The sequence below is a fragment of the Sturnira hondurensis genome, unplaced genomic scaffold (genome assembly GCF_014824575.4).
Source record: "Sturnira hondurensis isolate 20B ecotype Veracruz unplaced genomic scaffold, ASM1482457v3 Scaffold0002930, whole genome shotgun sequence".
NCBI lineage: Eukaryota > Metazoa > Chordata > Mammalia > Chiroptera > Phyllostomidae > Sturnira > Sturnira hondurensis.
The window spans coordinates 631,603-649,691 of NW_028075561.1; the positions used below are offsets into that span (position 1 = coordinate 631,603).

The 18,089-nt window shown below is 39.6% G+C and overlaps 1 protein-coding gene across 2 annotated transcripts in view; it reads left to right on the plus strand.

The window, feature by feature from the left end:
- BMS1 (BMS1 ribosome biogenesis factor) overlaps positions 1–18,089 on the plus strand; it is a 58,797-nt gene that overhangs the window by 1,594 nt on the left and 39,114 nt on the right. For both annotated transcript variants that reach the window (XM_037041343.1, XM_037041344.1), the window contains exons 2-4: positions 21–231; positions 1,150–1,340; positions 3,108–3,187. In XM_037041343.1, the coding sequence (XP_036897238.1) occupies positions 56–231; positions 1,150–1,340; positions 3,108–3,187 (447 nt within the window). In that variant the 5' untranslated portion in view covers positions 21–55. The remainder of the gene's footprint in view (positions 1–20; positions 232–1,149; positions 1,341–3,107; positions 3,188–18,089) is intronic.

Below are 18,089 nucleotides of genomic sequence, written 5' to 3' on the forward strand. Positions count from 1 at the left end.
CCCCACCTCATTCAGTGTAGGTTAGAGTTACTTGTGAATTGGTAAAAAAGTCACTATGGCAACTAAGGACCAGAAGAAACACAGAAAGAAAAACAGTGGGCCCAAAGCTGATAAGAAAAAGAAACAACATCTGCAGGATCTCCAACTTGGTGATGAAGAAGACACCCAGAAGAGAAACCCCAAAGCTTTTGCAGTCCAATCTGCTGTACGGATGGCTCGATCCTTTCACAGGTACATTTAGCTGGATTCTAGTGGTTCTTTCATTGTTTTTTTTTCTTTTTAAACAGAGTTTCTTCAGGTGCTTTTTAGATTTATGCTCTGAAGGACATGGGGGTGCATGCCATATTTCTTTTTTTTTTTTTAAGATTTTATTTATTTCTTTAGAGAGGAAGGGAAGGAGAGAAGGAGAGAAATATCAATGTATGGTTGCCTCTTGTGGGTCCCCTGCTGGGAACTGGCCTGCAACCCAGGCATGTGCCCTGACTGGGAATTGAACCGCGATCATGTGGTTCGCAGGCCTGCACTCAATCCACTGAGCTACACCAGCCAGGGCCATGCCATATTTCTTTTACTAAAATATAAGAAATATTTCCTGTGGATGCCAGTCAGTATGCAGATGCCTTGCCACCAGCATCTGCATACTGATAGCCTTTTTTTTTTTTGATCAAGGAAAAAAAGCTTAGGAGTTTTTCTTTATAGAATTTATATGTTCGTAAATTTTAAAGAATTTCTATGGTATTCACTGTGCTTGTGTTTTCTTCCCCCTCTGGGTATGTTTTATATAATTGTAATGTGTAAGATTAAATAGCTTTATTTAATGAACCCTTACTTTGTGCCAAGAAGTATACTTTCAACATGACTGAATTAGATTCTCCTAGTAAGAGAGCCAAATTTTAACTCCATAGCCACTGTTCTTATTCGTTATGATTCACTGTCTCCATGTATGTCCTTTTTCTTTTTAACTACTGTAATCAACTAATAAAACTATACAACATTTTACACTGTTAGTGGTTATTTGGACTGGAGCCAGAAGTTAGCAAGTTAATTTTATCTATATATTGTCTGTTCTGCTCTCTTTAAAATCTTCACTTGTAAGGATAATGACTTATATTTTGAAAATGAATGTACTTTTTTATTTTTTGCAAATAGGACTCAGGATTTGAAGACAAAAAAGCATCATGTTCCAGTAGTTGATCGAACTCCACTAGAGCCCCCTCCAGTAGTGGTGGTGGTGATGGGGCCTCCAAAAGTTGGAAAGAGCACTTTGATTCGGTGCCTCATTCGGAACTTCACCAGGCAGAAGCTGACAGAGATCAGAGGCCCTGTAACAATTGTGTCAGGTGAGAGGGTGCTACCCAAGGCTGATATGGCAGGTGGTGTTGTCTGAGAAGCATGCATGTCTTTGTTGAACTTTTTTTTTTAAATACTCACCTGAGGATACATTTATTGATTTGAGAGAGAGAAAAAAAGAGAGAGAGAGAGAGATATCAATGTTAGAAACGTCAATCAGTTTATTCTTGTGTGCGCCCCAAGCAGGGGTCAAACCAACAGTCCCAGTGTGTGGTATGTTTCCTAGACGTAGGGATGGAATCCTCAATCTTTTGGTGTGTGGGACAGTGCTCCAACCAACTGACTGATACAGCCAGGGCTATTGAATACTTTTTTAAACTGGTAAATGCTAAAGTAATACTTTCACTTCATGCTACCTCTCTTGTAGTTTTACTAAGTTGGCTGTAGCTTCAGGAAAAATAGATTCCTAGAGATAATAATGATGTAGACGTATGTCTTATTCTGACTGCAGTGTGGATATGCTAGGTATGCTCCTCTGAAAGGCTTGGCAGTCTGGGCATGCTGGCTTGGTCATGGGAGCACCTTCATTTAACAGATAGCAGGTACTTCCATTCTTGTGGAAGTAAGGGAGTTTTTCTCTTTTTTTCCTGTAAGAATTTGTCTACTTTGGAAGATGGTACCCTAAATTTGAAAGAAGATGAAACAGATTCCCAAAATGACAGTAGTAGAATCTGAACTTTAAAAAAAATATTTATTTATTTTTAGAGAGAGGGGAAGGGTGGGGAAAAAAGAGGGGGAGAAACATCAGTGTGTGGTTGCCTCTTAATGTGCCCCCCCCCCCACACTGGGGACCTGGCCTGCAACCCAGGCATGTGCCCTGACTGGGAATCAGACCGGTGACACTTTTGTTTGCAGCCTGTGCTTAATCCACTGAGCTACACCAGCCAGGGCAGAATCTGAAATTTTATTGTAGCAATAATATACAGTTGACCCTTGAACTGCACAGGTCTACTTATGTGTGGATTTGTTTTGATAAATGTACAGTTAGCTCTCTGCATTCCTAGGTTTCATGTCTGCAGATTCAACCAACTGTGGATCAAAAAGAGTATTTTTGATCTGCGGTTTGGAGTCTGCATGTGGATGCCAACTGTGTGCATTGTCATGTGCCATTTTATGTAAGGCAATTGAGCACCTGTGGATTTTAATATCTGTGGGCATTCTGGAACAAATTCCCCATGGACACCAAGGGATGGCTGAAGTTTTGGGGGAATCAAGTTATATGCGGATTTTCTACTGCTCAGAGATGTTCTAACCTCCTCCTTGTTCAGGAGTCAACTGCAGCAGGACTGAGGCTTTTCTTTGTCTTTAAGACATTCCATTATGGTGATGATTCCTTGAAACTTCGTTTAGAAATAAAGATTGTTCCATGAACATTCTATTACATCAGATTTGAGGATTTTTTATCTATAATGGAAACATAGGATGCTTTGATAGAGGTAGCAGTGTTAGCCCACTGCAGAACAGCAGGATCAGGGTCATGAAACCTACCTGTCAGCCCATTTTAGTTGGAATTTTACCTGTTTGAGCAATTTATTCATTTGAGTAGGCTTCTGGTTATATTTTAAAATTAGAGAACATAGCAAGAAAACCAAGATGGAATATATTTTATCAGCTTTTGCCTATAAAAATGAACTTTTTGTTTACTCCTTCCTGTACGTATATATGGTGTTTTACTGGATGCAGTTAATGTTAATTAGAATTAATGGGTATATTTTTTCAAGATTTCTTTAAAAGTAAAACCATCTTTTCACTTATAGGTAAAAAGCGTAGACTTACCATTATTGAATGTGGATGTGACATCAACATGATGATTGACCTGGCTAAAGTAGCAGATTTGGTAAGTCGGTGTGGCGTAGAATTTTTGATGGGGACTTAAACCAGTGTAGTCCCATATTAATTATTTATCCCATGTTGAAGGGAAGAAGGGTTTATGGTTACTAGAGAAATGTATTATCAGGGATGCAATAGATGTGTTTGAATTGATGATGATGGTCATGATAATTATTTTTGTATTAAAAATAGATGATACACAATGAATTTTAAAATCTAAAAGCAAATCACAGGACAGAAAACCTTTAACAATCATAGCTAATAAAAACTCATTGTGGTATACATACGTGCATATATATATATACACACACACACACACACACACACACACACACACATATACAAGAGTAAGTACCATTACTTGGATTCTTACTAGACACTGTGCTTTCTACAAATTTAGCTTATTAAGTACCCCAGTCTGCCTTAGAGATAAATGGGAATTATCTCCAGTTTACACATGATGAAATTAAAGCTCCCAGAAGTTACATAATTTTTAGGGAGTGGGAACTCATTCTTGGATGGTCCCAGAACCTCCATTCTAAAAGATTTTGATAAAATAAATACATGGATTGCCCTTGAGAAGTTGTGAGAGTTTGTAATAAAAGAAAATGTATACAGTACTCAACATATGGAAATTGTGCATCTTCAGTTGCATTTATAGACATGGTACTATTCATCAATTAGTTTTTAAACTAGCAAAAGTAAAGCCAAAATGAAAAGTAAATTAAGCCATATAAAGAGTGGGGAAACAGCCCTGGCTGGTGTGGCTCAGTGGATTGAGTGCAACCTTCGAACCAGGGGGTTGCTGGTTTGATTCCCAGTCAGGGCACATGCCTGGGTTGTGGGCCAGGTCCCCAGTAGGGGGCACATGAGAGGCAACCACACATTGATGTTTCTCTCCCACTCTTTCTCCTTCCCTTCCCCTCTGTATAAAAATAAATAAATGTTTTAAAAAAAAAAGAGTGGGAAACATACTTTTTTTATTGTTGTTCAGTTACAGTGTTCCAATGTTTTCCCTTTGCTTTTCCCTGCCCTGCCTCAGAGTCAATTGCCACCCCATTGTCCTTGCCTATAAGTCCTCTATTCATGTTTGTTGACTTGCCCCGACCCTTACTTTCCCCATTTCCCCCCTCTGCTGTCCCCTCTGGTTACTCACAATTCTTTATTTCTACGTCTCTGATTCTATTTCTCTTGTTTGTTTCTTTTGTTCATTAGGTTCCTGTTATAGGTGAGATAATATAGTGTTTGTATTTCACTGCCTAGGTTATTTCACTTGGTATAATACTCTCCAGTTCTATTCATGCCATCACTAAGGGTAGGAGTTCTTTCTTTCTTTTTGCTACATATTATTCCATTGTGTAAATGAACCACAGTATTTTGATCTACTCATTTACTGATGGACACTTAGGCTGTTTCCAGCACTCAGCTATTGTAAATAATGCTACTGTAAACATTGGGGTGCATGGGTTCTTTGGTACAGGTGATTCAGGTTTCTTAAGGTATAATTACAGTAGTGGAATCACTGGATTAAAAGACAGTTCCATCTTTAGTTTTTTGATGAAATTCTATACTGTTATCCACAGTGTCTGTACCAGTCTGTATTCCCACCAACAGTGCACTAGGGTTCCTTTTTCTCCACAACCTCACCATCCCATGTTGTTTGTTGGTTTATTAATGATGGCCATTCTACCTGATGTGAACTGATATGTCCTTGTGGTTTTAATTTGTATGTCTCTGATGGTGAGTGATGTTGAGCACTTTTTCATGTGTCACTGGGCCCTCTGCATGTCTTGGAGAATTGTCTGTTCAGGTTCTTTGCCCATTTTTTAATTGGATTGTTTGTATTCCTGGAGTGAAGTCATGTGAGTTCTTCATATATTTTGGAGATCAAACCATTATCTGAGGTATCATCGGCAAATATGTTTTCCCATACAGTTGGTTCTCTTTTGATTTTGTTGATGTTCTTTTTAGCATTTCAGAAGCTTTTTAATTTTGCTGTAGTCCCATTTGTTTATTCTTTCTTTTATATCCCTTGCCCTAAAGCAGGGGTATCAAACTAATTTTCACCTGGGGACACTTCAGCCTTGATGTTGCCTTCAAAGGGCGAAAATAATTTTAGGACTTTATAAATGTAACTATACCTTAACTGTTAAAGAGTTGAAATTGATTCTGCCCTTAGAAGGCAACTGTGAGGCCGATGTGGCCCCCATGAAAATGAGTTTCACTATTGATGAAAATGTTGCAGCATGGGATATCTGACTTTTCTGCTTATGTTCTCCTCCAGGGCTTTTATGATGTCACTTCTTTTTTTAATTTTTATTTGTTTGTTTATTTATTTTTTATTGTTGTTCAAGTACAGTTTTCTGCCTTCCCCCACCCCTCCCCACCACCCTAGCTCTTCCCACCTCCTTCCCCTGTTTCCACCTCGCCTTGTTATTATCTATGTGTCCTTTATAATTGTTTCTGTAAACCCATCACCCTTTGCTCCCATTATTCCCTCCCCTCTCCCCTCTTGTCACTGTCAGCCTGTTCTCAATTACAGTGTTTTTGGTTATATTTTGCTTGCTTGTTCATTTTGTTGATTAGGTTCCAGTTAAAAGTGAGGTCATACCGTATTTGTTTTCACTGCCTGGCTTATTTCACTTAGCACAGTCCTCTCCAATTCCATCCATGCTGTTGCAAAGGGTAGGAGCTCCTTTCTTTCTCCTGTGTAGTAGAATTCCATTGTATGAATGTACCATAGTTTTTTGATCAGTTCATTTAGTGAGGGGTACCTAGGTTGATTCTAGCACTTGGTCATTGTAAATTGTGCTGCTATGAACATTGGGGTTCATAGGTTCTTTTGGATTGGTGTTTCAGGGTTCTTTTCTTTTTTTTTTTACTTTTATATTTTTTTTCTACGTTTCTTTTTTTATATATATATTTTATTGGTTATGCCATTACAGTTGTCCCATTTCCCCCCCTTTCAATCTCCTCCACCCTGCACACCCCCTCCCCCACCATTTACCCCCTTTGGTTTATGTCCCTGTGTCACAAGTTCTTTTTTTAAAATATATTTTATTGATTATACCATTACAGTTGTTCTATTTTCCCCTTCATTCCCCTCCACCCTGCACACCCCTCCCCCACCCTCCCCCCCCTTTAATTTATGTCCATGTGTCTCAAGTTCTTTAGATTCTATATTTCCCCTACTATTCTTGTCCTCCCCCCATCTATTTTCTACCTGCCGTCTATGCTATTTTCTGTACCTTCTCCCCCTTTCCTCTCCTCCCATTCCCCTGTTGCTAACCCTCCATGTGTTCTTCATTTCTATGGTTCCACTCCTGATCTAGCTGTCCTCTTGGTTTACTTTTGTTTTAGGTGTGGTTGTTAATAACTGTGAGTTTGCTGTCATTTCACTGTTAATATTTTTCATCTTCTTTTTCTTATATAAGTCCCTTTATCATTTCATATAATAAGGCTTGGTGATGATGAACTCCTTGAACTTGACCTTATCTGAGAAGCACTTGATCTATCCTTCCATTGTAAATGAAAGTTTTGCTGGATAAAGCAATCTTGGCTGTAGGTCTTTGGATTTCATGACTTGGAATACTTCTTTCCAGCCCCTTCTTGCCTGTAAGGTCTCTTTTGAGAAATCTGCTGACAGTCTGATGGGTACTCCTTTGTAGGTGACTGTCCCCTTATCCCTTGCTGCTTCTAGGATTCTCTCCTTCATTTTAGTCTTGGCTAATGTAATTATGATGTGCCTTGGTGTGTTCCTTCTTGGGTCTAACTTCTTTGGGACTCTCTGAGCTTCCTGGATTTCCTGGAAGTCTATTTCCTTTGCCAGTCTGGGGAAGTTCTCCTTTATTATTTGTTCAAATACGTTTTCCACTCATGGCTGTTTCTTTCCCCCTTCTGGTACCCCTATAATTTGGATGTTGGAACGTTTAAAGATGTCCTGGAGGTTCCTAAGCCTTTCCTCATTTGTTTGAATTCTCATTTCTTCATTCCTTTCTGGTGGGATATTTTGTTCTTCCTTCTGGTCCATTCCATTGATTTGTGTCCCAGTTTCCTTTCCATCGATATTGGTTTCCTGGACATCTCCCTTCATTTCAATTAGTTTAGCCTTCATATGTTCCTCTAATTTGTGACTATAATCAACCAGTTCTGTGAGCATCCTGATAAACAGTGTCTGGAATTGTGCTTCTGAGAGGCTGGCAATTTCTCCGTCGCTTAGAGTTACTGGCTCTGGGACTTTGAGTTCTTCTTGTGCCATCTTTTAGGCTGTTCATGCCTGTTACGCGTAGCAGGATCGGAGCCCTGGGTGTTCACCAGAGCAGGGCAACTCAGTCGCTGGGTTTTGACGTTGTATGTGGGGGCGGGGTCAGAGAGGGGCAACGGCATTTTTTCTGCTCTCTCTCTCGGGTCAAAGAGGAGCAATGGTGTGCCATCTGTTGCCTCCTGCCACAGGCCCCCACAGGTGCAGCAGCTGCGATTGTCACTGGGCCCACACGTTATTGTCCCAGTGTACTCGAGTGTGCCACCGCCCTCAGCCCTCGCCCTCTGGGGCCTGCGTGGTCCGTCTCCCTGTGTGCGAATGTGGGACTGCGGTCAGTCTGCCCCACACCCTGACTGGGTCCGGGCCACTGGCGCGCCAAGGTTGGGGGATCTGTCCTGCCAGACCCTGCTTCGCTGCTGGCTCCGCCCCTCTTACCATTCCGTGTGACCTGTTAGTTGTAGTTGGATTTCCGTATAATTCAATTTTCTGTTCTTTGGCTTTGTCTTTGTTCTCCAAACCTTTGTTGTATTCAAACTTGGTTGTGGGAGAAGGCACAGTGTTTTCATCTATGCTTCCATCTTGGTGGAAGTCCCCACTGTTCATATTTTTATCTTCTTTTTCCTAGATAAGTCCTTTTAACATTTCATATAATAAGGGCTTGATGATGATGAACTCCTTGAATTTGATCTTATCTGAGAAGCACTTTATCTGCCCTTCCATTCTGAATGGAAGCTTTGCTTGATAGAGCAGTCTTGGATGTAGGTCTTTGGATTTCATGACTTGGAATACTTCCTTCCAGCCCCTTCTTGCCTGTAAGGTCTCTTTTGAGAAATCTGCTGACAGTCTGATGGGTACTCCTTTGTAGGTGACTGTCCCCTTATCTCTTGCTGCTTCTAGGATTCTCTCCTTCATTTTAATCTTGGCTAATGTCATTATGATGTGCCTTGGTGTGTTCCTTGTTGGGTCCAACTTCTTTGGGACTCTCTGAGCTTCCTGGATTTCCTGGAAGTCCATTTCCTTTGCCAGACTGGGAAAGTTCTCCTTTCTTATTTGTTCAGATATGTTTTCCACTTGTGGCTGTTTCTTTCCCCCTTTGGTACCCCTATAATTTGGATGTTGGAACGTTTAAAGATGTCCTGGAGGTTCCTAAGCCTCTCCTCAGTTTTTTGAATTCTTGTTTCTTTATTGTTTTCTGTTTGGTCATTTTTTTTCTTCCTTCTGGCCCACTCCCTTGATTTGAGTCCCAGTTTCCTTTCCATCACTATTGGTTTCCTGTGCATTTCCTTTCATTTCACTTAGTTTAGCCTTCATATGTTCGTCTAATTTGTGGCTAAAATCAACCAGTTCTGTGAGCATCCTGACCACGAGGGTTTTGAACTGTGCATCTGATAGGTTGGCTATCTCTTGGTTACTTAGAAATATTGGCTCTGGGGCTTTGAGGTGTTTTTCTTGACCCATAATGTTTTCATCTGTTTGTGCCTGTTATGTATGAGGGGTGGGGCCTTAGGTGTTCACCAGGGTGGGGTGACCCAGTTGCTGGGTTGTGACACTGTATATGGGGGCAGGGTCAGAGAGGGGCAACGGCATTTTTTCTGCTCTCTCTCTTGGGTTTCAGTTTCCTTGACTGCTTCCTGCAAGCAAGTTGGGCCCTTCTGGTGCTGGTTCCCAGGTGTGTGGGCTTGTGCACCCTCCAGGACCCTGTGGGTCTCTCCAATGAACTCTCTGTGAGCCTGGGAGCTTCTCTCGGCACCTCAACCCCGAAAGTTTTTCCAGTTGGTGCTTTTAGGCTTTATTTCCTAGTGCTGGAGCCCTGGTTTGCGCTGTCTGTCTCACTGCTCACTCCTCTGCCTGGTTTATCTGTGCGCAAATGTGTGACCACGGTCAGTCAGCCACCTTGTGCCCTCACTGGGTTTGCCCGTTGCCACCCCACGCCTGTGATCTGCCAACCACCACCTGCTTGCCTGAGTTGGTCCGGCCACCTTTTCCTGTGCAACGTGTTCTGTCATCCACTGACTCTGGCTGAATGGTTCGTTGTTGTCGGACTTCCGTAGAGTTCAATTTTCTGTGTTTTGGTTGCCTTTTTGTTACTAAAACTTTGTTGTTTTTCAACTTGGTTGTGCGAGGAGGCACAGTGACCTTGGCCTCCATCTTGGCTGGAAGTCCGTGTTCCAGGGTTCTTAGAATATAATCCTAGCAGTGGAATTGCCAGGTCGAAATGCAGTTCCATTTTAAGTTTTCTGAGGAAATTCCGTACTGTTTTCCATAGTGATTGCACCAGTTTGCAATCCCACTGACAGTGTACTAGTGTTCCATTTTCTATACAACCTCTGCAACACTTGTTTGTTACTTTGTTTATGATGGCCATTCTGACTGATGTGAAGTGGTATCTCTTTGTGGTTTTAATTTGCATCTCTCTGATGGCGAGCAATAGTGAGCATCTTTTCATGTGTCTGTGGACCCTCTGTATGTCCTCCTTGGAGAATTGTTTGCTGAAGTCCTTTGCCCATTTTTTATTTGGGTTTGTCTTTCTCCACTCTTAGAGTGGAGTTGTGTGTGTTCTTTATATATTTTGGAGATCAATCCCTTTTCTGATGTATCATTGGCAAATATGGTTTCCCGTATGGTTGGTTCCCTTTTCATTTTAATGCTGTTTTCTTTAGCCGTGCAGAAGCTTTTAATTTTGATGAGATCCCATTTGTTTATTCTTTATGTCCCTTGCTCTAGGGGACATATCAATGAAAATATTGCTGCATGGAATATCTGAGATTTTCCTGCCAATGTTCTCCTCTAGGACTTTAATGGTGTTATGACTTATATTTAAGTCTTTCATCCACCTTGAATTTTTTTTGTGTGTATGGTGTAAGTTGGTGATCAAGTTTCATTTTTTGCTTGTAGCTGTCCAGATCTCCAACACCATTCATTGAAGAGACTATGTTTACTCCATTTTATGTTGCTTCCCCCTTTGTCAAATATTAATTGATCACCCTGGCTGGTGTAGCTTGGTGGATTGAACGTGGACCTGCCAAGCACACGATCGCGGTTCAATTCCCAGTCAGGGCACATGCCTGTGTTGCAGGCCGGATCCCGGTGGGGGACTCACAAGAGGCAACCACACATTGATATTTCTCTCCTTCTCTCCTTCCCTTCTCCTCTAAAGATAAATAAAAAAATAAAAAAAAATATTAATTGACCATAGAGACTTGGGATTATTTCTGTGTTCTCTGTTCTGTTCCATTATTCCATGTGTCTGTTCTTATGCCAGTACCAGGCTGTTTTGATTACAGTGGCTTTATAATATAGTTTGGTATCAGGTATTGTGAGCCCTCCTACTTTGCTTTTCTTTTTCAAAATTGCTGCATCTATTCAGGGTTATTTATGGTTCCATATAAGTTCTTGAAGTGTTTGTTCTATATCCGTGAATTATGCTATTGGTAATTTAATGGGTATTACACTGAATTTATACATTCCTTTGGGTAGTATGGACATTTTGATGATGTTAATTCTTCCAATCCAAGAACACAGTATGTTTCCATTTGTTTGTCTTCCGTAATTTCTTTCTTCAGCGTTGTGTGGTTTTCTGAATACAGGTTTATTACCTCCTTGGTTAGGTTTATTCCTAGGTATTTAATTTTTCTTGCTATATCAAATGAGATTTTTTTCCTAATTTTTGTTTCTGATATTTCATTGTTGTTGTACAAACATGCCTTCGATTTCTGAGTATTGACTTTGTATCCCTTGTTTTGCTAAATTCATTTATTAGGTTGAGCAGTTTTTTGGTGGAACCTAATGGTTTTCTATGTACACTATCATGTCATCTAGAAACTGACAGTTTTGCTTCCTGCTTTCCCATTTGGATGCCTTTTATTTCTTTTTCTTGTCTCATTGCTGTGGCTAAGACTTACAATACTATGTTGAATAGGGATGGTGAGAGAGGACATCCTTGTGTTGTTCCTGATCTTAGTGGGAAAGCTTTTAGCTTTTGCCCATTGAGTATGATGTTGGCTGTAGGTCTCTCATATATGGCTTTTATTGAGGAATGCTCCCTCTGTTCCCACTTTGCTGAGTGTTTTACTCATAAATGGGTGCTGTATCTATTGATGTGATCATGTGATTTTTGTGTTCGCTTTTGTTTATGTGATGTATTGCGTTTAGTGATTTGAGAATATTATACCATCTTTGCATCCCTGGAACAAATTCCATTTGCTTATGATTTATGGTGTTTTAAATGTATTGCTGGATGCAGTTGGCCAATATTTTGTTTAGGGTTTTAGCATCTATGTTCATCAGTGTTACTGGCCAGAAGTTTTCTTTGTTGTATCTTTATCTGGTTTTGGCATTAGGATGATGCTGGCTTCATAAAAAGCGTTTGGGAGTCTTCCATATTCTTGTATTCTTGGAATAATTTGTGAAGAACAGGTGTTAGCACTTGTTTAAATGCTTTGTAGAATTCTCCTATGAAGCTATCTGGTTCAGGGCTTTTGTGAGCCAGAAGTTTTTTGATTTGTGCTTCAATTTCGTCAGCTGTTTTTGGTCTATTCAGGCTTTTTATGCTTCTTCATTCAATTTTGGAAAATTATATTTTTCTAAAAATTTGTCCCTTTCACCTGGGCTTTCAAATTTGTTGGCATGTATTTCTTCGCAGTAATTTCTCACAATCCTTTGTATTTCTGTGGTATCAGTTGTAATCTCTCCTCTTTCATTTCAGATTTTGTTTTCTTGGGTCCTCTCTCTTTTTTGTCTTGATGAGCTTGCTTAAAGTCTTGTTGATTTTATTTATTTTTTCAGAGAACCTGCTGCTGGATTTATTGGTCCTTAAAAGCATGCTTTTAGTTTCTATGTTGTTTAATTCTTCTTTGATCTTGGTTATTTCCTTCCTTGTTCTTGCTGTGGGCTGTCTTTGTTACTGTTCCTCAAGTTCTTGTAAGCATAGTGGTAGGTTGTTTATTTGAAATGTTTCTGTCTTTCTTAGAAACATAGTCTGTATCTCTGTGAACTTCCCTCTTGGGACTGCCTTCACTGTGTCCCATAAATTTGGGTTGTAGTCAGTTCTACAAAATTTTCGTTTTGTTTCCAGAAACTTTTTTGATTTTTTCCTTGATCTCATTCTTGACCCATTCATTGTTTATTAGCATGCTATTCAATCTCCATGGTTTTGAGTGTTTTTGAGTTTTTTCCTTGAGGTTGGTTTCTAGTTTCAGTCCCTTGTGGACAGAGAAAATGCTTGATATGATTTCAATTTTCTTGAATATGTTGAGGCTCGTTTTGTGTTCTATCATGTGGTCTGTCTATGAAAATGTTCCATGTGCATTTGAAAAGAATGTGTATTTTGCTTTTTGGGGATGAAAGACTCTACATATATCCATTATGTCCATTTGGTCTAGGACATTGTTCATTGTCACAATATCTTTGTTGATATTTTGTTTGGAAGATGTATCCATTTTTGACAGTGGGTTGATTCCCTATTATAATTGTGTTACTGTCAATAACTTTCTTGAAATTTTCCAAGATTTTCTTTATATTTTTGGGTGCTCCTATCTTGAGTGCATATATATTTACAATGTTTATGTCTTCTTGGTGGATCCTTCCCTTGAGTATTATGAAGTGACCTTCTGGGTCTCTTTTAATTGCCCTTTTTTGAAGTCTATTTTGTCTGATATGAGTATTGCTGCCATGGCTTTTTTGTTGTCAGTTTGCTTGGAATATCAGTTTCCAGCCCTTCACTTTCAGTCTGTATAGATATTTTTTTCTGAGGTGGGTCTCTTGTAGGCTGTGTGTGTGTCCATCATGCTCTCTTATCCATTCACCTGTTCTGTGTCTTTTGATTAGAGCATTTAATACATTTATGTTTAAGGTTGTCATTGATAGATACTTATTCATTGCCATTTTTTCCTACCTGTGCTCCTTTTCCATTCTTTTCATTCCTTTTCTTAAAGCAGTCCCTTTACCATGTCTTGCAGAGCTGGTTTGGTGGAAATATATTCTTTTAGACTTCTTTTGTATGGGAAGTTCCTTATTTGACCTTCCATTTTAATTTAGAGCCTTGCTGGATAAAGTAAGGTTGCAGGCCTTGGTTTTCATTTCTTGGAATATTCTTGGTTGCAGGCCTCTGGTTTTCATTTCTTGGAATATTTCTTGCCATTCTCTTTTGGCTTGGAGGGTTTCCATTGAGAAGTCAGCTGCTAGTCTTATCTGAGCTCCCTCGTATTTTATTCCTGTTTCTCCCTTGCTGCCTTTAAGAATCTCTTTTTGTCTTGGAATTTTGCCATTTTGATTATGACGTGTCTTGAAGTGGGCCTCTTTGGGTTCCTCTGATCGGGACTCTGGGTTTCCTGGATTTGTGTGACTTTTTCTGTCATCAAATTAGGGAAGTTTTCCATTATGACTTTTTCAAACAGGTTTTCTATCCCTTGCTCTTCTTGTTCTTCTGATATCCCTATTATACATATATTATTTCATTTCATGTTGTCTTGCAGTTCACTTACCACCTGTTCGGTCTTTCTGAGTTTCTTTTCCTTATTTATGTGGGTGTGTTTTTATACCTTGTCCTTCAGCTTCCTGATTCCATCCTATGCTTCATCTAGCCTGTTTTTAATTCCTTCTAATGTATTCTTTCCTTCTGACGTTTTATTGTTTATTTCTTCCTTGTTTTTGTTGTAGTTTCTATTTCCTTTTTCATGCAGATACAGTTCTTGCTCATTGCCTTGCAGTTGTCTGTGATTTCCTTAAACATCTTCATGAAGATGTTCCTTGTATATCTTCGTATGTTCATAAGGAAATCCATTATTTCGAATTCTATATCTGATAGTTTGATTACTTTCATTTCACTTAGCTTTTTTAGTCAGGAGTCTTTTATGTGTTCGATTGCATGTTCTTTTTTTGTCTGCCCATTTTAAGTGACTCTTTTTGTTTGTTTCTGTGCTTCCTGATGTTTTGCTTTGCTAGCTGTGTTTGTAGGGTGATGTTCTGTGGTAGGAATTCTGTGGGATTCAGCAGTGTGCTCTATTTGATTTTGTCTGGTTGCACTAGGTTTGCCCTTCTGTTTGCGTGGGCTCTCTTGTTGTACTTGGGTTTTTACCTTTTGGTGCTTCTTTTGTTGGTGGTTTTTCTCCTCCAGCTGGTATACTGTTGTTTGCAGCTCCCACCTTTTCTTTTATTTGATCAATGGCAGGGAGGAGGCAAAATGGAATAAGACAGTGGGAGAGTATTTTATTGGATTTAAAATAGCAGCTAGTAGAGAAGAAATAGAGTCTTTGGATAAGTATGGATTTCACTGTGATATTTCACCCAACTAGTCACTTTTTACAAACGATGAAAGAGTCTTGTTAGAGGGAAGAATGATTGTGAGCTGAATCCAGAAAACAGAACCCTTGTGCAAGGTTAGATGATCAGATATAGTGAGTTAAAGGGTAGAAAGTAGGTGTAGTATGAGAGAGAATAGAGTTAACCTCAACAATAGTAATGCTCAGGATTAAAGTGAAGTGGGCTAAAATCAGAGAGGGTTGCTGTTTGTGTGTACAATTGTATGGAACATCAATTATTTACAGTAGTACTGGAACAACAAGAATATGACAAGAAATATAAGAGTTGGATAACCAGAATAGAAAGTACCCAATCAACAGTTGTGTGTTATTGGAACACGAATGAAGTGAAAGAAGGAAAATTAAAATACAATGAAGAAAGAATAAGGAAACAATGCAATTAAACAGAAATAATATGAACAAAATTAACATAAGGAAGAGAAATAAAAAATACTTGTAAAAGTCCTAAAAATCATGAAAAACCATATTAATACATAGAAATAATAAAATGCCAGCTCTGTGGGATGGTAGCAAAGTGACATTTGTCTCAGTTTCTCAGTTTTGGGGGTTAGCCTTAACCTCTCCTTTTTGATCTGTCTCTGGACCCTTAGTAACTCCACATCTTATTGTCTCACTTGGGGGAAGCAAGAAAAGGAGAAAAAAAGGGAGAGAAACTAAAAAGAAAGAAATAATAATAAGCCTCTTGCTGACTTTAAAACTGTTCAGCAAGTTCTGCTGGTCTTCCTAGATGCCACAGGAAGTGGGTGCTGGGCTTCCCTTTTTTCCCTTCCTATGATTTTAAGAGGATGGGGACCGAGTATGGGCCACAATATTTATAGTTTCCTGCCCTCTGTCCCATGTCCTCCATGAGTTGTCAGGGTCAAATCAGCCACTTAGCTGCACACAGCGTGAGACAAGCCAAGCAGCACAGTTCCATACTAGGCCAGTCAGTCTCTGGGAGTGGGCAACTGAAATCACCCTGGGGCGAGCCAGTGACTGCTGGAGAGTTCCTCCCAAAGCAGCTGCCTGCTATTTTTAACAAGTGCAAGGCTTTCCACACAGCCCAACTTTCCAACCAGTCTAGAGACTATCTAAGTCAGGGTCCATCACGGCGCAAATCCTCCCTTGTCCGGGTGTCACCTGGCACCCCAGTTTCTCTGGTGCTGGCGCCCACAGTCCCAGCAGATGTGAACTGCCTTGGTGTGTGTCTCCCACTTTGTCTCTATTTCCCTCAGCAACCTCCAGCATTCAGGTCCCTTCTGGTGCCAGGGTGTCCTCCCTGCTCTGGTAGGGGAGGCAGCTGGTGATCTAACTTTCCTCCCCATACCCTGTGGCAGGCACTGGGCCGGGGGCCACAGCAGCCTGGTCCCCTGTGCAGATCCTAGGGACCCTACTGTCCCACCACAATATCTTCACTGTTTTTCAATGTTCTCTGCAATTTTTTGCCTCCAAAATTCATACAAGCTGGGATTCCACTGGCTGTTCACTCTGTTCTTCAGACGATTGATCTGCTAGGTGTTCTGGCTGTGCACAGGGAGAACTTGGCTCCACTCCCACCTACCTTGCACCATCCTACCCTGGTGTCACTTATTATATTTAAGTCTTTTATTCATCTTGTGTTCATTTTGATGGATGGTGTAAGTTGGCAGTATAGTCACATGTTTTTATATGTAGTTGTCCCAATCTTCCAACAGTATTTATTGAAGAAGCTATTTTTACTCCATTTTATGCTCCTGCCCCTTTGTCTAATATTAACTGACTCTACTGACGTGGGTTTACTTCTGGCCTCTCTGTTCTGATCCATTGATTTATGTGTCTGTTCTTGTGCCAGTACCATACTGTTTTGATTATAGTGGCCTTGTCATTTAGTTAGATATCAGGTATTATGGTCCCACCTACTTTTTTCTTCTTTCTCAAAATTACTGAGGCTATTTGGGGTCATTTATGGTTCCATAGGCATTTTAAAAATACTTGTTCTATATTGGTAAAACATTGTCATTGGTATTTTAATAGAGAGTGTATTTATTCTATAGATTTCTTTGGGTAGTGTGGACATTTTAATGTTGTTAAATCTTTTAATCCATGAACACGGTGTATGTTTCCATTATTTGTGCCTTCCTTAATTTCTTCAGTGTTGTGTAATTTTCTGAGTACAGGTCCTTTATCTCCTTGGTTATGTTCATTCCTAAATATTTTCTTTTTCTTGTTGCTGTAGTAAATGGGTTGTTTTTTCCTTGGTTTCTTTCTGTTTCTGATATTTCATTGCTGGTGTAGAAAAATGCCTTTGATTTGTGAATTTTGGCTTTACATCCAAAATTTATTTATTTATGCAAAATTAATGAGATCGAGTAGTTTTTTTGGGTAGTCTGTAGGTATTTCCATGTACACTATCATGTCATCTGCAAACAGTGATAGTTTTGCTTCCTCCTTTTTGATTTTGAAACCATTTATCTCTTTATTTTTTTAATATATTTTATTGATTATGCTATTACAATTATCTCATTTTTATCCCCTTTATTTGTCTCCTTTCTGTACCACTCCCTCCCACCCACATCCCCCTTCTTAGTTCACGTCCATGGGTTGTACATATAATTTCTTTGGCTTCAACATTTTCTTTATTATAAAGAATTCATTTATTTAATTATAGAGAGGGGGGGAAGGGAGGGAGAAAGAGAGGGAGAGAAACATAAATGTGTGGTTGCCTCTCACACTTCCCCTACTAGGGATCTGGCTCGCAGGCATGTACCCTGACTGGGAATCAAACCAATGACCATTTGGTTCATGGGCCCACTCTCAGTACACTGACCTACACCAGCCAGGTGGCTTGTACGTTTCTTATACTATTTTTTAATGTCCCCACCTATTTTGTACCTACCATTTATGCTACTTATTTCTGTGCCTTTCCCGTCATTCCTCCCTGCCCCCTCCCCTCTGATAACTCTCCATGTGATCTCCATTTCTGTGATTCTGTTCCTGTTCTAGTTGTTTGCTTGCTTTTTATTTTTTAAGTTTGGTTGTTCATGTTTGTGAATTTATTGTCATTTTACTGTTTATATTTTTATCTTTTTCTTAGATAAATTCCTCTAACATTTCATATAATAAGGGCTTGGTAATGATGAACTGCTTTAACTTAACCTTATCCAGGAAGCACTTTATCTGCCCTTCCTTTCTAAATGATACCTTTGTTGAATAGAAGTAATCTAGGATCTAAGTCCTTGCCTTTCCTGACTTGGAATACTTCTTTCCAGTCCCTTCTTGCCTATAAGTTTCCTTTGAGAAATCAACTGATAGTCTTTTAGAAACTTCTTTATAAATAACTCTCTTTTTCTCTTGCTGTTTTTAAGATCCTC